The sequence below is a fragment of the Mytilus trossulus genome, chromosome 1 (genome assembly GCF_036588685.1).
Source record: "Mytilus trossulus isolate FHL-02 chromosome 1, PNRI_Mtr1.1.1.hap1, whole genome shotgun sequence".
Taxonomy (NCBI): domain Eukaryota; kingdom Metazoa; phylum Mollusca; class Bivalvia; order Mytilida; family Mytilidae; genus Mytilus; species Mytilus trossulus.
The window spans coordinates 23,779,754-23,806,230 of record NC_086373.1 but is presented as its reverse complement, the minus strand read 5'-3'; the positions used below and the strand labels follow the sequence as shown (position 1 = coordinate 23,806,230).

The following is a 26,477-nucleotide window of genomic DNA, read 5'->3' as shown; positions in this document are numbered from 1 at the left end:
TTTCTACTCCGGTTTATATAATTCGTTCATCATATTTCAACTCTTTAAAATTCTAGAGTCTATCCTAAATTAAGGTAAATTATATGGCCTTCTGAAATACCGTTTCCATCCCTAACATCACTGAAGAGACATTAATTGTCGAAATCCGGATATGGTGTACTAGTTTTGCACCTCATGTTTCTGGTTAACCATCTTTGCGGTTTTTGTCCAAAGCAATCATACGTTTTAACGTTGTTTTCAATTTAGACTTATATAGACTTGTATATATAGATATTTTTAAAATCTTTGCTTACCAATAATGATATTCAGCATAGTCATAGCAACCATTCCAGATGGAGCTGATGAGAAAAAAAAGCTGAAAGTATACGTGAATGGAAGGAAACTCCAGGCATATAATAAAAATATAAGGAAAACAATCCCTAGGCGACCGTCATCCACAAAAGCCTCTGTTTGAAATGCTGCAAAAACAATCAATATCAGCAGAACTGGAATAAGATAATTGATCAAATCCCATAGAAAATTTGATGCCCAGAAAGCAAAAGAACCAACTCCGCTAACTTTCTGGATATGCTTTGCTCCAGATGATCGTTCTTTGATTAGGAAAATGATAAAAGTGGCTGTCAAAAACGCCATTCCGAACATAATCTGAAAGGCAAGTGAAAAGGCTGTTCCAATATATGTAAAGAAGTTAGCTCGTTCATTCTCATCTACTGTAAGTTTAAAAGGCGAGTTTGTTGTTTTGATAGAATATGTATTACTGCTCATAGCGTATTTGAAAATTGCATCCATCATATATGCTAAAGAAATTGCAGGTGCATGGAACGGCTCGCCATTAAAATAGGCTACCCAACTGTTACTTGTTGCAAGGTAAGCGCCTATCATATATTTTGTGTTGAATGTTGATAATCCCACGGTACCAGCTTTATCCATAAGGTATGTACTGATATTGGATGGAGCGTTGGCATCTAAAGCGGTATTACCGCTGCTAGTTATAGAAGTTGCATATCTACTGGCAATGTCGAATTCAACACCTGTGGTTGCAGTGCCATCATCCCAAATAGCTGTTAAACCGGAACCAAAAGAAGATAACTCCAAAGCTAAGGCAGGATCTGCGGTATTACCCGGTGAGGATTCCACGACGAGCAATCCAAAGATAGTAAAAAGAACCGGCATCACCAGTTGCACTAAGGTTACCACACGGTTTCTCCATGTCTGAATCATTTTCTTTACAAACATTCCATAAAACTGCTGCATTGTCAAGGAAAATCCACCATTTTTCTTGATGTTCTCGTTAAATGCTGCAAAATAATAATTGAGTAAACTTTCTGATATAAGTTGACGTAGATACATTTTTTTCATATTTAACTTTATGTAGTTCTAAACGACGTATCATTTATATCCATAAATTGATTAATCTACTCAAATACTAAATATTAAAACTTATAGCGTTTATAATACATAACATTTCTATAAATTGTCTGTGCCAAGTCAGATCTATGACAGTTGTTTTCCATTCGGTTTCGTTTTTTAGGCATAATGATTCGAAATAGAGTTAACTTCTGTAACTATCATCAATAGAATATCAACCTTTAACTTTCATATTGAACAAAACGCAACTGAAAAATACAATTGTAGCGAAGTCTGTGGGTTTTTATAACATTTATTCTATTGAAATAGTTTTGCTTGATATTGCTTTGTCTGTTTGGTGTTCAACCTAATAGTCTCTCTTATGAATTTCCATCTTGCCTCCTAATATAACAAAGCATTACAAACTACAAATTATTGACATGTGTAGTACAGTATCGATTTCTAATTACCTTCATGGTTTCATTACTTAAATAATTTCATTAAGATATTCATACTCTATACGTACCGTTATACGTTCCATTTTGCGTTACATTGTTGGATTTAGACTGTCCATTTATATTGGGTAATGGTGGCGTTTCATTAAAACTTGATCTTTTCTCTGTTGAATCGCCATTCATTTTACTTTCGAGTGGTGGAGCATTCTTTGTATCAACAATTGCACTAATATCACTCATTGGTCTTTTCTCGTCATGCGCAAAAGCTTGATTTTGATAAAGAACATTTGCTTCACCGTTTTGATCCTTTTCGTCGTCATCAGTAGCAGATGCACCAACCCTTTAAATGGATTAAGAAGCAGTGGTTTTAGACAAATTGTATTGACTTGATAATGTGTTGATAAATGCTTATTTCAGCACTAATGCCTATTATATTGATACCAGTATTTTATTGGGGAGGAAGTCGGAATACCCCGAGAAATCAGCACACATTCAGCAGGAAAACTAATAATCCTAAAATTGGAGTTCAATGAACAAGTCGTTTACGGGGTTAGAACTGACAACGTCAGTGTTGACTATAGATGAACTAATTTATAGACCACTTGGCCACCAAGGGCCGAAAAGAAATTTGAAGTTGTGAAAGAGTTACGGGACTTTGATTTACTTTGCTCTATTGTAACATAAAGACACCATGTGAACCTTACTCCTCTGAGACCTAGCTTAATTCACAGTAAAGGAGATTGTCTGTTGCAGTAACGATATGTCTTGGGACATTTGTATGAATTGATTCAAGATCATTTCAAATTAGAGAAATCTTTCCATTAGAAGAAATTTCATGATTCACACGTTGTTCCTTTTTTTTAGCCTGCATTTGGATTTATTATATATACAAGTTAAGCAAAATCCATTCAAAGGTTGTTTCAATACTTATTAAATCAATATACTTGACAGAGGCAACTCTTACATGTTTTATCATCATAGATCATATATCACTGACTCTTACATACATATCAGATTAACCTCCTCCTGGACTTCACATGGCATTGATTGGTACATGAAGTGTATATATAATGAAAAGTTCACCCTGTCAACACCCTGTGTTGATTTTTCATAAAGATTTTCTGGGATTTCTGTTCTCTTTTTTTCTTTTTTCATAATGTTCGGTTTCGTTTACTTGAAAATAAACTTTACGTTACTGAGTCCAGTTATTTTGTCGGTGTCCTTAAGATTTACTTTCACACTTACTTAAGAAAGACTTCTTCCATAGTAGTAGCAGTAGTTCCAAAACTTGTTAACCCAAGCTGACTTTTCTTTGCCTCAACATCCTTAAACAGGTCCTCAAATTTGCTCGACTCATCAAATGGAAGCAAGTATGATAGTTCTGCACTAATATTACTTTCTAGCGTTGCAGTACGTATGTGAGACTGAATAAGTTGTGTGACTGTACCAACGTTACAAGACTGATTCTTTACCATTACAAGGTGATATCCTGCACCTTTAAATACAAACAAAAAATGCATATAATCAGGCATGATATTTCGTTAGCAGCTTAGGCGTTTGCGACATTGTCGGATATGTAAGAAACTTACTTCCGTTTTACTTATACTTTCAATTACGAGTTAGGTTTGTTTATGATAACAACGTGTGCATTCTTGTTAATATAAAATCGACAAACACAAATATCACATGAAAAAAAGCCTTTTATAGCGTATTGAAATTAATGCATAACATTCTATTGAAATACAACGATAAAGAAATATGACGTGTTTGTAAATAAAAAAAACCATATGAAATATCATTTCTGTTTTTGAAATTCTTTTGTACAAATGCTGCTGTCAAATCTGTTCAAAGTAGCTGCTACTTTAACGTACCATATTTCTTCTTGAGAAAATGTGAAGTTCCACAACACTTCACTACACCATCAGCCATTATAGCGATCCTATCTCCAAGAAGATCCGCTTCGTCCATAAAATGTGTTGTGAGAACTAATGTTCTATCTTTTCTAAACTTCTGTAGGACATCCCAAGTTTGTCGTCTAGCGGCTGGGTCCATACCAGATGTAGGTTCATCAAGCATTACAAACTAGCAATATACACATTACTATGTTATAGCACAGCAGATACTTTTGAATACTTGCAGTTCACATTTAACGTATCTTTTTACACCAAGGGTAATGATAATAACAAGCTAGTTCTTTATTTAATATTATGATCAAAGCAGTGAACAGGATAATCCCATTAAGCAAATGAAGGATAGACTTTGTTAGCCACAAAATCAAGTTGAACCCACTATTCCTTTTAAAATGTCCTTCACTAAGTCAGGGATATGGCAGTTGTTATATGATAGTTCGTTAATATGTATGTTGCATTGGTTTATTTTTTTTTGTTTTTGTTGCACTTCTGTGTTTTGTTATTTCATTGTTTTCCTTTTATATTTGAAGTGTTTCCCTCGATTTTAGTCTGAAACCCAGATTTGTTTTTCTCCAATCGATTTCTAACTTTTGAACAGCAGTATACTTGTACTGTTGCTTGTATAGCCAAAGCCGGGTTTGTATTCTCTCTATTGATTTATGACTTTTGAACAGCAGTATACTTGTACTGTTGCTTGTATAGCCAACACCGGGTTTGTATTCTCTCTATTGATTTATATCTTTTGAACAGCAGTATACTAGTTCTGTTGCCTGTATAGCCAAAGCCGGGTTTGTTTTCTCTCTATTGATTTATGACTTTTGAACAGCAGTATACTAGTACTGTTGCTTGTATAGCCAAAACCGGGTTTGTATTCTCTCTATTGATTTATATCTTTTGAACAGCAGTATACTAGTACTGTTGCCTGTATAGCCAAAGCCGGGTTTGTTTTCTCTCTATTGATTTATATCTTTTGAACAGCAGTATACTTGTACTGTTGCTTGTATAGCCAAAACCGGGTTTGTATTTTCTCTATTGATTCATATCTTTTGAACAGCAGTATACTAGTACTGTTGCCTGTATAGCCAAAGCCGGGTTTGTTTTCTCTCTATTGATTTATGACTTTTGAACAGCAGTATACTAGTACTGTTGCTTGTATAGCCAAAGCCGGGTTTGTATTCTCTCTATTGATTTATATCTTTTGAACAGCAGTATACTTGTACTGTTGCCTGTATAGCAAATGCCGGGTTTGTTTTCTTTCTGTTGATTTATGAGTTTTGAACAGAAGTAAACTACTGTTGCCTTTATTTAAACACAAATAATCGAAAGAGTAAATATAACTTACTGTGTGTCATGTTTATTGTTCCAAATAAAGTTTGTCTTTTTACAAATAATCTATCCGATTTTTCTTTAAAATTTGATGGTCTAAATTCAATAATTAAACGATCAAGCATTATGAGGGTATTGCATAAACATTTATAACACAATGTTTCGCATTGGGAATATGATTTTCCACTTATATGGGAAAGCAATCAATTGTGGAGAAGGGAGTTTGCAATAGTTTCAATGTAATTGCTATGTATTCCTAACCCATGCTTGTAAAGTGGTTGTTCCAACAAGGTTCCTACCTTTGAGCCTGCTATCAATGCGATTCCAACTGATAACTTTCGTTTCTGCCCACCAGATAATGTCATTGAATATCTGTTTAACTTCTGTTCCAGACCAATTATTTTTACCATTTCGTCCACTTCCTTTGAAATTTGGTTACTTGGACAGCCCTTCATCTGTTAATATCAAAAAATATTTATTGATATAAACAGAGAGGTTCAACTACTGAGGTAAAAATGTTTATGACATATGTATGCTCTTAGGAAAATTAAGACAGGAAATTGTCCCTAATCAAATGGTAAAATCTGCTGTTGCCCCTAGTTAAGAACGTTTCACAAATCTATCTGACGCATGGAAAGTCATGTACAAGTTGGTGTCTGCTCTTAGATAAATTGGTATCTTATATTTATATGATGGTTATGTGTTTATGATATATATTTCAAAAAGCATAAAATATTTATAAAAAACAAAATCACGATATCACCGATCTCTTGAACATGATCACTTATTCTTAAATTATTCAATTTTAAAACAGATTGGCATGCCACAAAATCAGGTTCAACCCACCATTTTTATTCCCCTTTAAAAATGTCCTGTACCAAGTCAGGAAGATGGCCATTGTTATATTATTGTTCTTTTCTGTGTGTGTTGCATTTTAATGTTGTGTCGTTTGTTTTCTCTTATTTTTGAGATATTAAGATAAGACGTGGCACGGTACTTGTTTATCCCAAATTCATGTATTTGGTTTAGATGTTATATGTGTTATTCTCGTGGGATTTTGTCTGATGCTTGGTCCGTTTCTGTGTGTGTTATGCGTTTCGGTGGTGTGTCGTTGTTCTCCTCTTATATTTAATGCGTTTCCCTCGGTTTTAGTTTGTTACCCCGATTTTGTTATTTGTCCATGGATTTATGAGTTTTGAAAAGCGATATACTACTGTTGCCTTTATTGAACATTTTAAATTTCTAATAATGAATGTTATCCTAAAACCGTAATTACTTGTGTTATTTAAGCTAACTGGTTATTTCATAAAGCAAAAACGCAGAATGGATTTGGATACACATATTTACTTTTTGATTAAAGCGGATTGGTTTTTGGTACACGTTTTCCTTCTAGTATTTGTAAATCGAATTCAACCTCGAAAGCTTAACGTTTCTCTCATGAACATGAAAATGAAACCATGATCAGATGAACCTTTCCAGAGTACAGGTACACATTAAAATCATTCCATATCCATAACACACTGATTACAGTATCTGGGATATGCCAACACAACCTGAATCTAATCAAGGTGGGATAAACCCTGACGGACGAACATGTACAATTTTAATATAATAATTATAAATCTAAATAAAGATGACGTTGCAAAGGCAAAAACGCAGAAGACGAAACTTATAGGTTACCTTTGCGTAAAAAATCAAATGCTCTTTGACTGTGAGCGTATCAAAGAGTATGTTGTGCTGTGGACATAGCCCCAGGCTACGTCTTACATTCGTCATGTCCTTTCTTATATCATAGGAATTTATTTTTGCTGTTCCTCTTGTTGGTGGTATAAAGCCTGAAAGAAGAGAAAAATGCTTGTTACTTTCACATTAATGAAAGTAATAGCTTGTGGAACTGGAAGAATGCAAACGGAAAAGGCACCATGCTTTCAATTAACTCAGCTTTTATTTAGATAACATAATATTGTAATTTTATTTAGATCAAACATTCTGATACAGCACATTTTTTAGAGAGCTTGAATCTCACTTTAAAAAAAAGTTAACCTTATTCCATTGTTGACTCACCAGTTAACATAGACATAGTTGTTGTTTTTCCTGCACCATTATGACCTAGAAGTACTGTTATCTGACCTTCAAACACATTGAGAGTGGTATTTTCAACAGCAACCTTTTTTTTCTTCCCCTTTCCATAGACCTGAAAATGTTTCGTTGGAATTTTCATAAATTTCATAAATTAATTTTAAAAAAAACCGATCGATATATAAACACCAAAAGTACATTTCAATGGAAAATTAGAGACTTTTAGTGACTAATTTGTACACAGTTTATTATCAGGAATGTAATTTTCTGTCGATATTTCAGTAAAACATCAAAGCACACGATCATGTTTAACTTAATGAAAAAGGTAAGAAAAAAGCATAGGGGCTAATAAAAAATAAGTCAAATTAGACGGACAATACCATATCTAAATTTAAAAAGAAACACAACAGTTAATAATACATTATACAGTATAGTAAAGATTGAACAACACGAACCGGTTATTATTCAGGTGCTCATTTGGGTTACAATTTCCTGCTCAAATACAGTCATCCGTTATGTCTTTCATGTCAAGTAAAACTCCAATGTGTTCAGTAGTATTCGAGGATTACATTGACGATAAGTTGGAGAAAAAAGGTGAAGACTAGCTCAAAATGAAAAATCCCATGGGCGTCTGGTATGTTCAATTAATATAGAATGATATCTAGAACAACCAAATTATAATGTCAACTTTGCTTGAGGTTACATACAGCAATGTAATAAAAAAAAAATTGTAAATAAGGATTCTGGATATCAATCACCCTACAAAAAGATACGTTTTCCATTGATATCGAGTATTGTGTGTCAACGTACCTTCCGGAGATTTTCAATGCTGATTCCAACTTTTAGACCACTTGGTTCTCTTTCAAATAAATCTGGATTAGCTGTATGTGATGTTCGAAGATCGTCGAAATCTTCTGCATGTTCCTGACCACACCAGTAAGTTTTCTACAAATGACAATAACAAAATACAGTAAAACAAATATTTTTAAATGCCCACTCAAATAAAATGTCTTATCATCTGATCATCTAAAAAAATATGTCATTTTTTTATTATTCGTACTCTTGATTGCCCTCGTCAAATGTTGGTTGTTCCCACTTTTTCATAATACGCATTACATGCATTTCAGCTAAACTGATAATTAGAATAATTTTCATTTACATGTTATGTATTCATTTTCTAAGGCAAAATAGAAAAATGTATTCTTAATAGTCAAATTAACGATTTTCAATTGTAATTGAAGACGCCAGACGCAAGTTTGGTCTAAAAAGACTCGTAACTATTGTCTCAATCAAATTAACGAAGTTCAAAATACTTTTATACCGAATGATTTCATAGAATTTTTATCAAAACGAATCAACCTAAGTATGAAATGCATATGTTTTATATTTGTTAAAATTTCGACTTTAAATAATGTTCATGCGTTATTCTCTAGGTCAATTGTTTTTTTGTCATGAAAAAATATTAAATTATGTGGACAAGTATCAAATCATTCCGTTACATTAACTGAAAAAGATGATTAATTTGTTGGCATTTGATGATACAACTTACCGTGAATGGGAAATAAAGTGGCTGTGGAACTCCAAAATCTCCTGGACAAATGGCATCAACGTACCAAGCAATCAGCATATATACTACTGTGTCAAGAAGTAAAATAAGTATAACTGCCAGCATGGAAAAGTCCTGATCCACAGTAGGAGGATTAACAAAGTTAGTCCACTGTAAGCCCTCACCTGAAATTTAAAGGTATAAACTGGAAAACTAAAAATATACTAGAATCCGTGCCTAATTGGTACTGTGCTGCGCTACTTAAAAATTCTTATGAAGAAGTCCGTAGTATTTGAGGTGTGTTACAGAAAGAAAGCACGAATAAGAACGTTAACGCCAAGTGTACTTAAATAGCCTACCCCAACCAAACTTCTAAACGATATAACGATACAGGAAATGGAAACATGACCTGCGTATCCAACTAATTAAGGTTTCCACACTGGTAACAGGGGAGGAAGTAATATTTATTATCAGTTGTGCAACAGACAAATTTGTGCAAAAACGGACGTGGACGCATTTCTTGTATACTTTAGTCTTCCCCTAAACCAAACACCCATAACGGTACTCTATGTCTGATATTGTCAACAGTCTGAACAGATTTCCCTACCAAAAAAGTTATCATCATTATCATTATAAAACAATGGACGGCCCCTACCAAAAAAGTTATTATCATTATAAAACAATGTACCTGTTCCTTCATACTGGGCAATTAATTTGACTCCTATTGCCATTCCAACATTGTTAAGGCCACATGCTAGTCCCTTTTGCATACTGGTCATACTGGCAAACGTTTCGTCCTGGTTCAGGAAAAAGTACGGGAAATATACCAAGAAGAATATAATTCCGGCGGCTGGTGCTGCGACGCTTGCTGAATTAATTAAGATAAATTAATGGTAACTGTATCAGTATTGAAAGAATTCATCTATTTCAAAATTTATAAACTTTGATCGTCTTTTTCCAACCTTTTTGATTTATTTTTTAATAATTTCAGCTAACATGTAAATCATAAAGTACTTTTAAATGGTATGAATTGCACGAAAATAAAAAGTTTTATATAAACTCCTTGTTTCAATTTACAGTAAATATATCTTTACAGATAGCATATATACGTTTCGAATTCTGAACATTAAAAAATGGGACTAATGTCAACGTCATTCTGGTTTCTTGGATGGAGAGTTTGTCTCATTGGCAATCATACCACATCTTCTTATTTTTGTATTATATGACAGAAAAAAATGCATTTTTATAGCATTACCTCTCTGGAAAAATGTGCTGACCATGAAAGAAAATCCTATCAGCGATAACCCGTAACTCAACAAAAACACAAATACTATAGATGGCTGGGAATTTGTAAACACTGCAACACCTTTCAGTTTAATGGAGAAAAAGATCGTGAAGAAGATGCAGGCAAGGACCATGTATATTAATGAAAATATAAACCATGACAACCAGTACATCGACACGTGCATTCCCATCAGTTTCATAGATTCCTGAAAAAAACCAAATGAGAATCATAAACGATAATATTAGTTATATCTAAACTCCCTTGACTGGTATAAAATAATATGGACAATATTAATTCCTTTGAAGTTGCTGACAGAATACAATTTTAATCATAGATTTTATGGAATCAATAATGGTTTTGTAAGTGACAATTCATTTAAATATGGTATGGCCTCGCAAATCAATTGCTTATAAATGAACAGTTAGCCTTTCAATACAGTGACTTGTTGTGTCAATAATCTTTGTTCTCTTCAGCATTATGAATGCATATATACATATACAATTAATTACCAGCTATTTTCATTTATACTGATATTATAGTTATTACACATTCAGAACAACGTGTTAATGTTTTAACAAGGGAGATTCACAAATTTTGGCATTTACCAGCACATAACAATCAGCTCTAAACATTCTATATTAACTTCTTGTCGATACTTTTTAACAACAATTACAATAATGATTATTTTTTGTGGCCGTTGCTGCTCTAAGTGTCATGAAATTTATTTGGAAAATTTACAATTATATCTTTATAGTCTATCAAATTGTAATGAACTATTAATTTATTTATTTTTAATTAAGAAAAGCAATAATAAAAAACAATCCGGAACTTTTTTGGTTGTTTTGGAGTCGTAATAATGTGTCAGGGTATAGGGTAGCATGTCTTCCTATGGTGAACTTGTGAACTAACACATAAGAACCCGGATTAGCATGTAGGCAGTCTTGTACAATTCAGGGGTCATATTTAAAGATCTTTAAATCCACAGGCACTCGTCTGAGAATTTTTTTTTCTCCCTATATACCTTTATTTAACAGTATATTTGGTGAAAATTATTAGACGAGTGTTCAAATAACATTACCATACTTTTAATCTGCTGTTCCTGTTATGTTTGCAACTGGAAGTTGAGCATTAATCAACAATTCAGCACAGTTTTGTTAGTAAATTAACAATGAATCAATTTTGAAGCTTACTTGAAATTGTGTCCTTACCACGAGACCTTCACGGCTAGTCGAGGAAGTTAAACACCCCCCAATAGTAGTAATATTTTGTGTTGCTAAAGTACAGTCAATAAAATTGAGAATGGAAATTTGGGAAATCGTTTTGAATATGTATTTACAAAAAGGAATAAAGGTTTCCTTGTGGTTCTTTTGTATAACAGTATTTCAAAAATCGCAATTCAAAACTTCTGAACCAACCATCCGCTTTGGGTATGCATGGCTTAAGGCTTTTTCATTGAGGGTTGGTTTAATATAACAACAACAGCAAGATCCAACACTAAATAAAGAGGTTTTCCAAAGCCGGGTAATTGTGTTTCCGTTGGGGGAAATTAAATTTACAATCACCGAAATGAAATTATTAAGAGATGTTTACTAGGTCACTAACAAGCGCTAAATAAAACTACATCAGTAACTATGGTCCGATTAAAGACCAAATGGATCATATGACTTGGTACACACTTTACTAATGTAAACTAATGTAGAGAATTATCCCATAAATTTTGATATTATAAATAGTACACGTGATAATAAAACAAATATTATATTTGCCGACTGCCAAACATGAACTCGAGAACACAGGATCCATTTCTAATAAATAAATACAAACATTTTAATATATGAGTAATATAACCATCAAAATAAATAACTGTAGAAGAAGTCGTAAAAATTATAAAAACAAAAGTCAACTTCTAAATCAAGCTCGCAGATCTGGAAACCCAACGTTATAAACTCGGACCAAACTTCAAACACAGCCTATGATATTATATTTAAGATGTAATTAAAAAGGTTTGGAGATCTGTCTTCAAAATTCAATGGCCCGTCCCTGAAGTTATGCTTTGATCGAAATACTGTGAGAAAATCTGATAAGGGTGTAACCATGTATACTCTGTATCAGTACAGCACAGAAAGCATAGTTCATACATGTTAAATACAAAAGAAAAAACAATAAAGAAAACCCCTGGATATAAAATAAAAGACTCAAAAGAAACGTTATGTCTAAATTTCCCCACTCTTTATTTCAAACCAAGTACACATGTTAGAATGTACAAATGCAGTATGTTTTTCTTCACACTGCGAAACGTGTAAAACTACAAGTTACAAACGTCTGGATAATGACGGCACCTTTTCTATTCTATTATTAAAAAAGTAGATTACAAAGGCAATAAAAGATAATATATAGCCCGAAAATTTGTAGATATAAATCCAGGTATGTGTAGTCCTTCGATTTCAGCGTTTTCTAAAGGTAGGACCTGCAGATTATGATAGCCAGTTCAGTATACTATAATCGTATGTCTTCAGGGGGACTGTAAAGTGGACATCTTCACGTTATACGTACACTTGTAGATTCGGATATTGTCTATTATGTTAAAAACTTGATTATCTCTTTTAAATATATTAAAAAAAATAGGAGATGTGGAATGATTGTCAACCGGACGACTAACGATGTAAACAATTGCATGTCATTGAACGGTGTTTAAACTAAACTTTCTAAACCAATCAAATTGTAAACTAGAGGTCCGGCTGAATTCCTCAAATCTACCTCACCCGGTCACAGGAACGGAAGATGCTGCAATAGGTTACACACATCAGAATTCGCTGAACACGATTGCAAAAGCCATCATTACTTCGACAATCGGGACGCAATTTATAACATATGATGTACACTAAAGCCAAGACTATTGTTTTTAATAGCAATTAGGGAGAAACCAGAGATTATATTGTAACTGTCGTTCCAATAGTAGGTTACATAGGGGTGTCTACAGCAATTTGATTTAACAGTCTTTAAAGCTGATGACATGGACTTTTAGCTTGAATATATTACATCTGTTTCTTGTTTTATCTATATTTCACACGTCTATATGTATGCTTATAAGTTAATACAGATTTGTTCAGTTTAGGTAAATGGTCAATTTCTCTTGTTCAAAGAAATTATTTAAACGGAAGTAAATTCCATTCAAATGAGGGAAAGGTAATACTTAAAACCTGGTTAAATCCACCGTTTGCATTTACAAAGCTTAGCCCTTATAGAAAGTAAAAGTGGCATTTATCACAATGTTTCAATGTAAACTGATATGAGTATAAAAAATGTGTTCGCTGATTAAAAAATTTCCCTAGAGGGTGAACCATTAAGGATAATTCAACAATAGTTTCACGCTTAGAAAAGATTACGTGACTGATTCAATGTCTGATATAATTTAAAGAAAATCTCTCTATTATCTTATTTCTTTAAATATTTACATCTCTTACAAAGGTATTATGTACAGTCTAATCTTTTTTATGTAACAATATATTGAAATAGACTAGAGCTTGAATTCAGAACATAAGTCGTCCTTGAAGGTATACGAGGAACCTTCAAACAGAAAAGTCGCCCGGAAAGAAGCATCGACCTTAAGGCAGGAAAACATTCCTAGCCAGAAAGATTAGAATCGAGCTCACTTGCCATGTGAGGTGTTCGAACTCACAGCATCGGTATTGATAGGCTCACGATACAGTATTGGAACTTAACAAAGACCACTCGACCACCGATATCCCTATCATTTAATGTAACCTGTATTAAGGTTGTTGTGCAGTTCATGACAGTATTCACAAAAATATCTTTGTCAGGTAAAATCTATACTAGTCCATATATATTATTTGTTGGTATCACCCAGCAGTTGTGTTCTTCCGTGTAGAAGTTGGTTGACATATGATATATATATATATATATATATAGCTGCATTCTTAAATAGGGTGAGAGTTTTAATTTTTTTATATGTAAAAGACTTCGCTGTTACATTATGATACAGAACACCAACAAAAGCGCTGTTCCTTTAATTGTATTGTTCTGTGTGATTTTGTTTAAATAATTTATACATCATATCCTTTCTTTTCCATGCGTATATCTTCTTCATAAACATAGTTTCACCATTTCAGCTGGTATCTGTGTCAGTTTTTTTCCAAGCAATACAGATGTATGATACCGATTTCACTGTACACGACACGTGATCGTGATTATAGAATGACTTCTATTTTGTACGCTCGAGACCAAGAACAAAGTCTGAAAAGTCCTTTTGAAAATCGAATTCAAATCACCAATATCAAAACGAAAATTGACAAATCAAACCACGAAGAGGAGATCTGTAAGGAGCATGACACTTGTTACTGAAAAGGTTTTCGTCAAGTGCACGCGTGAGCTATATAGAAGGTTAGAAATACAAATACACACTCATTAAACCCCCAAAATATATAAAACAGCCAAAATCATTTAAGTCAATTTTGTATATATACATATACGGGAACTAATCGTAAATATAGAATGAACATTTAAATGCTTTACCATTGGTAAAACGCATTCATCTCCTAAGTGACCATAATCATGATAATCTATGTTTTGCAGGTGACTGCATGGGACTATCTGTACATTGACAATTTACAGCATTATTTGTTTAAAATATCATAAGGAAATCTCTAAAGTTGGTATGAATTTCGTAACCTTTGGAGACAATTCCTTTTTCATTGTATTATACTAACATAGTCCCAGCCATGGCAAATTTTTCATAAAAATACACTTAAAACAGATGGTCATCAATTATTGACAGTGTCTTAATCGCCCCGAGTCTAGACATAGTTGTCAATGATTGAATTTAATAGAGGATATAAAAGCTCGGCAAAAAATACCACATTTTCCAGAGGACACTATATTTAGATTAAGATTAAAACAACCGCTGAAAAGATTCCTAACTTTTGTGGACGGACACTATACTAGATTAACCGGGGATGTCAAACAAGTCATTTTAACTTTATATTTACAGTTAATATCAACGTTCTACTTATAGTTTTGAACAATAATAAAAGGTTTCTTTCAATTTTCTGCATTGAAATTCCGTATTAATTTACGAATGACATTACAGAGAATATATCTTCCCAAAATGTTGATGACGTAACTGTGTGGAATACAGCTTCCGATATTAGAGTGTATGACAACATTGTTTCGTAATCAGCAAATTCATAAATACTTTGAACAGCCAGTTATATATATCATGAAAAATTTAGTATCTGCACCAAAATGCACTGGAATGTCCTTATATTGTTTAAAAGATTGCCATTCTACATTCTGACATGTATATATTCCATGAAATAGACGTAGTTAGTAACTGCACTTAAATGCACTGAAATGTCCTTATATTGTTTTAAAGATTGCCATTCTACATTCTGACATGTATATTATATTTAAATATTGGCGTATGACTAACCTATCCCTCAAACAGGTTATATATGTAAGTATATATAAAATCAATCATTATCGTATTTGATCTTATGTACAACCATATGTGTTTAATGTACGTTCATTTTACTGACTTCATTAGTTTTTAGAATCCAGCCTTATTAATATTAATTGTTCAGACAAGTATACAACAAATCAATATAGTTTTCTGTCTTCTCTCTCACTATTTACATTAATGACTGAATAGGGGGGGGTTAATACAAAGCGAACAGTTACTTAAGAATTTACCTTTCATTAAAGAAGAATTCATATACATAGAGATAAAAGAAAATTAAGTAATCCTCTGCCGTCTTTAAATTTCATATCGGGATCTAAGATATCAAATGCATTCTGCTCTTTGAGCTCCTAAAGTAAAAGTTGACGTATTATATTATACATTTTCGTATTGTTATAGGCAGTGTTTTTTGCCTCCAGATAACTGCGGTCTTTGTTAGACTGCTGTCTCACTTATGTATATTCCACATCTCCAAGTATTCATACTAATAAAAGTTGTTGACTATTATGAATGGATGAATTAATTTCAGCTTCATTGGAACAGACACGAGCGAAAAGTGGGATAATGTTAATAATTTCTTAGTCAATAAAAGAAGACAATTGCAAGTAAACAGATAGTGAGAATAATAAACATATTATCGATAAAGATTATAAAGGGAACCACTGAAGCATGACTGGAGCGGGTTCCCTCTTAGACAGTCGGTGGGTCCCATCTTATGAAATTTCTGGATCCACCACTGACATCGTACGTTGAAATGTTAATATTGGACAATGCTCAGCGCTTCCGGTGGGCACAAAAAAAGAGTAATTTTATGAGATAAATTAATATAAAAATATATAGAACTAGAATATAGGAAGTATATATGATTTAACTCATTTGATTTAACAGAAAAGAATAAAGAAAGAAAGGAGGGTACATGTGCATTTGCTCTCCGTTCATCTGGTCTGAGCCAATCCGGCTTCCGTTGCGGTACCACAGAAATAATCCCCGGGTACCAAAATAATCCCCGTCGGCGCAGCTGCAATCCATCATTTATCTTATTGGCGTATACCATGTTATTACTATATTATTCAGTCAGCGCGAAACGGGGAATTTTGGAAGTGTGTTATGAAAATGTAGTTAATGATAAAAAAAATCACCCTCACCGAGTCCAGTCATATGCTTTGCCTGATCATATGTTGATAATGTACACTCAGTGTAAACGTTTATTTTTTAATTATAAAACAATGACCGGGTCAATGACAATATCACCAAATTAAAACTACTATAGCGTCCACAAAACAAAAAAAGGCAAAAGACTTTAATGCATATATTTCGACCTTAATGGTATTTGCCAAATTGCCAGGGGTTAAATACAAAGACTAAAATAACAGCATCTAAATTAAATCTAGACAGAACAGTAACTACCTTTAAATATTGTTCATGCAGTCCATTTTAACATTCATTGTAATATTTGCCTTAACTTTAAATAAATATTTAAAGACTATGGTATTGATCGTCGTGTTCCACTTTTTGACATACAACTACGTAATACAAATGGGGGTTTAAACAGACGAAGGAAGTACATTAAATTAATAATGAGTTGATAAAATTGTCTCAATATTAACTTACTAAGCTTGGATTTTAAAATTTACTTCTGAATTTGTATTAATAATAAGGTCATGAGTTGTACGAATACAGCAGATAACCAAAATTTAAAACATATTCTAGGCTGTAGGTATATAAAAAAAATCGAAATCCAAGACAAATTCAACAAATGAAAGTCCATAAAAAGTCTTAAATACCGACAAAATCAAACCCTATCAATCAACGGAAAAAGTAAAAAACCAGCGACCATATTCCTGATTTGGTACAGGCATTTCCCCAAGAAAATGGCTTTTAAACCTTCCACGTGTGTGATAGTTGTTTATCCATTGACTTACTTGAACATGTACTCCTTAGTGCCAACAGAAAGGATACAATGTTACCAAATAAAATGACAGGACATGCCGGTGTTTGTGTATTTACACCACTGAAGACTCACCTTTAGTTTCATTTCTTTTTCGTAAACCAGATTCTTCGCCAACATAATAACATAGAGTATAAATCCAAGAACAAAAAACAATGGCAATGTCGTCTGCACAGTTGTCAGCATGTTATCTTCTATATACGGCTTGAAAGCCATTTTTCGGAGGAAAATATTATTTGTTGTTCCAAGCAGAGGATCATTAGGCAATGTTAAACCGCCATTCTCCATGATATTTTTGTTAACCAAATACTGGATGTATAGAAATCCTGTTTTTCCATACTCTGTGAATAAAGCGAAACAATTTTTTTGCAATATCCCGTTTTATTATTGCCTTACTATACGAGGACTGCTTTCTAAGAAGAAAAATATCTAGTTGGGTTATGGGACAAATTTAGAGCCGTGTTGAGTGCTCTTTTTTACGTAAATGAGATGTTATGTATTTCTTTGTATTATTGGGATATGGCAAACTCTGACATTATAAGCGTACTGGCATTTCAAAATAAACTACAAATTCATGTATATTCATCCATTTTTAAAAATATATCTCCAAACACCAGTGTGTCTGAGAAGTAAAACCGACCAGTGCAAATAAGAAAGCCAGAGGACTGCATTTTTTTTTTAAATGTTTTTACAACTACTACTAGTATATTTGAAAGTGCAAAATATGTAGGTTGCTCTAAACTGGTTATGCCACCGAATGCATATGCTTGCATATTTCTGTATTTTGTATTAAAAGTAATGCAGCCTTATGGCGTTAGTCTCATCTGTCCTTTTAGTTAACTACCGAGTTTGGAACCCATGCAATGTTCACGAAAGACGCATGACCAGATTTGTGACGGTCTAAAATATGTAAGGGAAAGCCTACGATATGCCAAAAAAAGTCAACACCGATCAACATTTTTTTTTTTTTTTTATAGCAAACAGATTATGATAATCATTCATTATTCGCATCTTTTTGCCTTCCATGGCACTTGGTTCTGGTATTTTTACTATCTTTAGTTTCTGTACCAATGAATAATTGTAAATACTGGATTTTCTAACATAAAATACATACCCGGTTCTCCGCCAGTCTTGTCATTGTTTCTTGGAGCTGTTGTCAATACGAACGGGAATGTGCGGTCTGTTCTCCATCGCGTATCCCCATCAAGGAGCGACACCCTAAGAGAATACTTGACATCGTTTGGTACAGAAGTAGTGTATGTTGCTGATTCATCAAACACTACAGCAGCTAATACTTTACTTGGGTTATTGGTATGATAGGTTTCTATATCACTGTTAGACGCATATGGAGTAACTGGAAAACATGAGTGAAATTAAAACTTAGTAGAAGCACACCAACACCTAAACGTTGTAAAAAGCTGTGGTTTGTTAACAATACAATAGCTGTGTAAGTAATCTCTTCAGTTTGACCAGGTGATATGTTCATGTAACGGTGTATATACTGCAGGAGAAGAAAGAATGACAAACAATATGCAGTGTATGCCAAAATAACATATATATAAAAACGGAACCAGTTCAGCACTTTGTGGTTTTGAGAAAATTGTAACAAAACAAAATCTAATTATTCGATTTACACTCTTGGAATATACTTAATAGAAACCGTTAACCATACAAAGACAACGGGTGGTTAAGAACAATAATTTTTAAGAGCCTCTCCATCTTGAACTTGACCCAATTGTAAATTGCGTTAAAAAAGACGGACGAAAGATACCAGAGGGACAGTCAAATTCATAAATCGAACATTCATAAAACTGACAACGTTAATGCCATGGCTAAAAATGAAAAAAAGACAAACAGACAAACAATAGTACAAATGACACAACATAGAAAACTAAAGAAAAAGCAACACGAACCCACCAAAAGCTAGGGTGATTTCAGGCGCCCCGGAAGGGTAATCAGATCCTGCTCCACATGGGGAACCCGTCGTGTTGCTTAATATATGACTGCAAAGAAAACGATCCCGCTTTTAAAAGAATGTTTGCCTATTCTTAGATTTTTTTAATGGTTTTTGGTTCGTATCGCTTCTTATAATAACCGTAAATAATGTGCAACTTGTTAGAATATTAAACCTGTGGGCGTAGTATATGGAAGCTGTACATTACATTGTGATTGCTTAATAAAAGTATACCTGCAGTTAAAAATCCTGGAAATTCTGCGTCCATGTCAGCCTTGACGCCAGCCATTAAGGTATTAAGTACTGCATTGTTTGGAGCGTATAGAATTTCTGTCTTCGACAAGTTTGATAATGCATCCGAAGGCTTGAATGCATCCCATATTTTCCCGTTTGGGAAATCGTTTGTCGTTATAAGATTTCGAATAACTAACAGTAACAGACCAAAAGCTACTGGCATTAAAATTTCAAAAACAGTAACACACACTTTACGTTTTTGTAGTATCCAGTTCTTGTGTAAGAGTAATCCAAATTGTTGTAATCGTGCCATCTTGTTTTCTTGCTCTTTGGTAGTTCCAGCACACAATTTACACACCTGAAAATTGTGTCAACAATCGATCAATAATTTTTACCTGTCAGTATTATTGATCAGCTGTATCATTTCAAATTATATCAGAGATTATTTATCCACCATACTGTATCATCATCAATGGTAAAATGGGATTATTCCCGTAAGGATTCAACCCACATTTAATATTTTATAACAATATGATATCAGATTAAAATTCAAATCTAATTTGAATAGAATTATAGGAAATCACAATGTCAATGAAACTATTTGAAGCAATATAGCAGTATGAAAACTTTATTGAAATGCTTAACGACCGTTTTATATTAAATTTTATCCACTTTTCCTTAATTTGGACAAAATTATGAATTTATTATGAATTGACGCAGTTTTCAGTGTCAAATAATTGGATACAGCTTAAGTTTTTTTTAAATGTTCTATAAATGAGATCTTTTAATATTAAGTTTCACAGAAGAAATTAAATTACCCGTAGTCACGTTGTACCTTTAATGAGTTCATATGCACTGTCAAAAGTAATATTATGAAACCATTTTTATTTTTAACTACATGAGCACCAAAATCTGTCGCAGTACAGGTACTTTGGTGAAAAAGTTTTATTGAACTAAAGCATTCGCCATTGAAATAAATAACCTACATTATACACATATAGTGGCTTAGAAATATATATAAAAACTGACATCATTTGCTAGTTATTGCTAGCTGAAGTGATACCGATATTACTTTCAGTGTATCTTGCTCTCTGTTTGATAGGACTTACCTGCTTATCAAAAGCTATATGAAACCTGTTATTTACAGTTTGTATATAAATCCAGAAACACTATATATTACGTTTCACATTCAATAAGTAAGCTATTTAACTAGTTATTAGCCATGTTGTTGGTTTGTGGCCTGAATTGATCTCACTGGTATTTAAGGAACTATTCTTGGTGTTTCCTCAACCGTATATTTTTATGGGTTAAACATGTGATCATGACTTTTAATGAATTATAAAACAAATTTGAAGTTTAAAATGTAGCACGACGTTATAAGGATGAGTAAAGTGAGGACTTGCATCATCGATATATCCTACTTCACTTACCCTTGCGTATTTATACTTTTAATCCTCGACCGGTTTAATATTTGTTTATTTTTATGCGTACAAAAATCAATGATAATAGTAATCGATGGTATATGTTAGTTTCACTTGAGTACATCGCTGTTATTTGTTTGGAGGGTGTGATGTCCAAGCTGTAAAATGCCTGAAGTGGAAATGAGTCAACAATCTTTCAAAATGACTTTGTTTAAATTTCTATCATTGTCACACACCATAAAGTAACTTTCTTTTCATAAAACTTTGAAAGATGAAGAGTTAATCAACCAAGTTAACTTTTGATCTTTCCCTTTTGCTTGGTGCGAGGGAGCGGGGCCATTTTCGGCTTCATGTATAATAAAGCGATATCCAAATTTAGATAAAGTAAGAACATAGGTAAATACTGTCAAGAGATGATCTGAACACGACGAGCAATGCTTATAGGCACAATTGGTTGATCTGGTCTGTTATACTGTAATTGCTACTAGATACTTCTCCCTGTTTCTATGGAAGTAATAAGGAACGATCATATGAAGAGGAGATCGTTTCTTATATTATCAAACTTGTTTATAAACCTTTAAAAGTGTACGAACGGGAATGTGCTTTTTCTTGATATATTCAAGAAGGAAAAAATGTGAAAAAGTCAATCTGGTGTCAACTTGGTAAATATTTATACGGTACACAAAACAGTAAAGAGATTGGAGAGGCCTCTTTTACAAATTCAATTCAAGGCAATTCAATATTTTATCCAAGTCTCATCTCTCAATAATATACATTAAAACATTGCATTACATATAAATATATATAATAAAACAAAATCCAATACAGAATTATAAGTGATGTTAAGAATTATATAAAATTCGTCTACTACCTACTATAATTCATATTAATAAGCAAATTATTTACAGCATATTATTTCTATTTGAAGTAAGACAACATGCTATGGCACAGCTTCGAATCTTATCAATATTTGTGAATAAATACACTTATTGTTTATCCTCATCATAAATCCAATATAAGTCCTGTAATATTATACTACTTATGTATGTCTACTACTCTGCAATTAAGTAATGGTATATTCTATATAAGCAGCCCTAATGTATAATTTTCCTTTATGCCGTTGACTTATTCATGTTATTGTTTTATTGATTAATATCCTTCTTTTTTCCTATTGCAAAAATTTCACGCAGGTTCTGAAATTCCAGAAGAACTATTATTGATATTGTAAAATGAAACTGCTTTAAAAAAAACATGCAAAGAGAAGTTTAAGACATGTCGTACCAAGCAGTGATATTTGCTGTCTGTTATTGTTTTAAATGATAAATTAATGTGTATACAGCGTGATTTATATTAAAACAAAGCTTTCGAATGTTTATACTGCACAAATAACAAAGACTTTATTAATTAAGTAAAATCACCGAATCGAATAAGTTACAGTTAAGACAACTTAACAAAGGAGAAGATACACTTTCATCGTCATGTAATCTTATCAGATAGCAACACATATACCCTTGTATAACAACCATACTTATAGATAGCAACACATATACCCTTGTATAACAACCATACTTATAGATAGCAACACATATACCCTTGTATAACAACCATACTTATAGATAGCAACACATATACCCTTGTATAACAACCATACTTATTCACCAAAAACTGAGAAACTTAGAAAAATTTTCATTCGTCATTTTGCCTTCTTTCAACATTAACTTATATTTTTGAACAGTTTTTATTCTTTAACTCCGTTATATCTAATTTGCTTTGCAACTGTTTTGACTCGAGACTTATGAAGACGAAAATGCCGCGGTCATTCGACGTACCAAATCATATAATATAAAAAGAAGATATAGTATGAATAGAATAGAATATGATCTTTTATTTCCATAAGGTTTTGAAGTCTTGACAGAAAGATTTTAAGTCATAGAAATATCAAATTAAATAAAATGATGCATATGTTTTTTTTACTACTAAATGGCTAGTTTTTATTATAAAACTTCTGAACATACACTTTTTTTCTCAATAAAATCTATAATTTGTCCAAATTTAGAAGAAATTTACTTTCTTTAATTGCTTGCTTCCAGTAAAAAATTCGCCGATATGTTTTCCGTATGCATTAAACTCAGGGTGACCTTTCTCGTAACATCCGGTTATCGCAATATGCATGGATCTGATAAACACGTGCTCAAAATACATGCTTCTTTGTTGACTGTTACCTCAAGTTAAGGTGACAATCGGTAAATTACGTCTTCAAAGCACTACAATTATTTAGCTGCCATATTTTCACATCTTAACAGGCCGAAATATTGATTTTTTTTACGATTATACGATATGGATACACAAAAAATTATAAAATCATAAGTTTAATATGATATATATATGGATTGGTTTAAGACTGATTGGATAAACATTATTTTTCACCAGCCATTCGTTTCATATGACTAAAATTCCATGTCTAGGTTTACATAAAGCGTTAAGAAGATGTTGTGTAAGATAAAATATCGAAACAAAAATAGAGGAACTTGTTTCGAGTATAATATTGCATAAAATCTACAGAAACTCTCGTACCGGAAATGGACAAAGAAAAGCCTCAGGCATTGATGACAAAAACTCTGTTTTAATTTTTTAGCAATATGATAGTCCAAAAATTGCAATTACAATTAACATTTTGTTTTGAAATTGCATTGAATGAAAAGGTATAAGGTTTATAATTAATTAAGTATAAGTGGGTCATCCGAATTAAAAGTCATACGCTATCTATCCTTATTCATACAAAATAAGGTACCATACAATAGATCGGTACATGATCTCATTGAATGACTGAAAACCGACCAATAACTTGCAAATTTCATAAATATGTTATAAGCGCTATCACCTTTATTTGCTGAAGGTATGTTCATCAGAACGAACAATCATTCTATGTACATAAATTAGGCTGTTAGTTCAAAGTTCTCGTTTGAATTGTTTTACATTTGTCATTTCGGAGCCTTTTATAGCTCACTATATATATATTTGTGGTATGGGCTTTGATAATTGCTGCAGGCCGTACGGTGACCTATTTTTGTTAATTTCTGTGGTCTCTTGTGGAAAATTGTCTCATTGGCAATTATACCAAATCTTCTTTTTTATAATCTCTGTTGCAACATGTTATAGTTCTTATAAATATCCAATATAAGTTAATTATAAGCAGAAACGACAGTCAATGAATGAGAAAAAAATGTTATACCAATCTTAGCAAAATTCACGCATGCAATGTTACTATTATTTCGAGTAAAACTTGAACCAATAGATGTACCAAACACAACCCAAGATGCAATGATTAACAGAACTGACAATTAATAATTTCACGTCCAATGGTCATAAATATATCAAAATTATGTCAGCTATTTAGTAATTGGCCAAACTGACATTTACGGCCGGGTGGCCAGGGCTTCAACATCTTTTCCGTCAAAATCATTTCATCCTTATACCTTAGCGGTAATGCTGCTGAAATCCATATTGATCTTTTTTCATAATTGATAACATATGTTTTACAGGTATATTTTGTATCAGTGTTTTAGATCATTCTACATTTTGACTCGACTGAATGTTGTGAAATCAATATGACATAACATTGCATTTGTTCATGAATAATCCCCTCGCTTATATCGTGGTAGCGTGGGCTAGACCAAACCAATGGCTTGATAATTAGAGGGGGCAAGGGGTCACAATAACAGCAAAACAGCAAATTGATTTGGCTTATAATCGATAACCAGGAATTAAAATGGACAAAAACAGATAACAGTAAATGAAATATTAAATAAGTCTGGTCCTTGAGTGACAAATCCAGTGTTTCTTATTACGGGTATATATACTCCTTTGTAATGAATTCCACTTTCTATGAACATGTTTTTAAAATGTATCTAGAATGTGTTTACTACTTAATATATTAAGTATTATGGAGTACTGTTGTCCGTCTGTCGTCAACATGTCGAACATTAACTCCAACATTCTTTAACCAATTTGCATAAAACTTTAGGAAATTGTTTATATCTATTGACGCGAGCTCCCCGTCTTTTTTTCAGTGTGTAATAAAATTGAGAATAGAAATGAGGAATATGTCAAAGAGACAAAAATGGTATCTAGTTAAAATTCAAGGGCAGTTATGGTATCAAAGCAGGTCCAATTGACATAGTTCTTGTGTTTGTTGTTACTAAAAAATGACCTAAAAGAGTTTGAAAATATATATTCTCATTCTGACTTTTTTAAATGCCAATTTAATGAGATGTGTGATTTGTGTTTAATAAAACTATGAGGCAAAGTAGTATATAGGGTAGAAAAATCAAAAGCACCAATTATACGCATGTAAATTATCAAGTACCTGGTAACAATTTTGACACTCCAAAAGTGATTTATTCCACTATTTTCAAAGGCTCAGTTTGAACATTTTTTTATCAGGCTTTTGATTGCACCAAGTATACTGGTAATTAGAATATATAGTTAAGTAGGGGAACAATGGCTTGAAGACAAAATAAATCTTTGTTTGTAATGAGCTATGTGCAGCCTCGGAACCCAGTACATGGTTGGAACTTTCATTGTACAATGTGTTTGGTTCTGCTTTGAAAAGAATCAGAGCTGAGTCAATGTACCGTTTTATATAAAAGGTTAACTGGTTGTAAGGACCTAGTTCTTAATTGAGATTCTTGTCAAATATTCCTGGCCATACGTTTTCCTTTTTGTCATATTAAGAATTGTTCTGATTTAATATGAGGATACGGGACACAAGGATCATTATCCTCATACAAAAAAATACGATAATAATAAATACATATTCCCAAAAAATGGAATTAATTACAAAAGATAATCATAAGATATACTGTAATTGTCCTGGACCTTACTTCTTTGATGGGTATATGCTAATGGAATCCTTCTCTGAATACGGGAACAACATAACTAGTAGTAGACCCCAATGTCCAATCGCCTTTCATTTCTACCGAAAATTTGCTGTCCAAAAAATGCTAACATTCCAATTTCCAATAACAGTTAACAGCAAATACATTATCACAATAACATATAACAAAAAAACTAAAAGCCCAATAACAGCTAACAAAGAATAAGCCAATAACAGCTAACAGCAAATATATTTTCAGAATAACAGATAACAAAGAATTAAATTGTCCCATAACAGTTAAACCCCTTGCCCCCGTCATAATTAGTATCAGCTGCTTCCCCACTAAGACCGCGGCATTTAGTAGTAAGAGCAAAGATTGGTAAACTCGGAGTCAGAATAAGAGTGCCCGGCTAAGGTGACAGGCGTTTTGTGAAGTAGCACGTTGATTTTCTTTCTTTTATTTTGAGACCTAAATAATACCAATGCAAAAAGTTCAAGCCAGCCTTTTCCCGCCATATTTTAAATCTCAAATATCTCGAAAAGGACGTCCATGACCTATCAATATTTTTAGCTTATTTCTATCCTTAATGGATGCTCTACCAGCTTATAGTATCAAATTC

The 26,477-nt window shown here is 32.8% G+C and overlaps 1 protein-coding gene across 3 annotated transcripts in view; it reads right to left on the bottom strand.

The window, feature by feature from the left end:
- Positions 1-26,477, bottom strand: part of LOC134719371 (phospholipid-transporting ATPase ABCA3-like) — a 38,165-nt gene that overhangs the window by 7,392 nt on the left and 4,296 nt on the right. Inside the window, exons 1-15 of one of the 3 annotated variants that reach the window (XM_063582387.1) lie at positions 20,991-21,103; positions 19,561-19,918; positions 18,487-18,726; positions 17,448-17,713; positions 9,919-10,153; positions 9,352-9,531; positions 8,667-8,848; positions 7,928-8,062; positions 7,103-7,232; positions 6,719-6,873; positions 5,338-5,493; positions 3,674-3,884; positions 3,048-3,297; positions 1,874-2,142; positions 294-1,298 (exon numbers count right to left, since the gene is read on the bottom strand). In XM_063582387.1, coding sequence (XP_063438457.1) covers positions 294-1,298; positions 1,874-2,142; positions 3,048-3,297; positions 3,674-3,884; positions 5,338-5,493; positions 6,719-6,873; positions 7,103-7,232; positions 7,928-8,062; positions 8,667-8,848; positions 9,352-9,531; positions 9,919-10,153; positions 17,448-17,713; positions 18,487-18,726; positions 19,561-19,873 — 3,727 coding nt within the window. In that variant the 5' untranslated portion in view covers positions 19,874-19,918; positions 20,991-21,103. Of the gene's footprint in view, positions 1-293; positions 1,299-1,873; positions 2,143-3,047; positions 3,298-3,673; positions 3,885-5,337; positions 5,494-6,718; positions 6,874-7,102; positions 7,233-7,927; positions 8,063-8,666; positions 8,849-9,351; positions 9,532-9,918; positions 10,154-17,447; positions 17,714-18,486; positions 18,727-19,560; positions 19,919-20,669; positions 20,960-20,990; positions 21,104-26,477 lie in introns of those variants that run through there. The other 2 variants (XM_063582379.1, XM_063582392.1) reach the window with 2 other exon arrangements.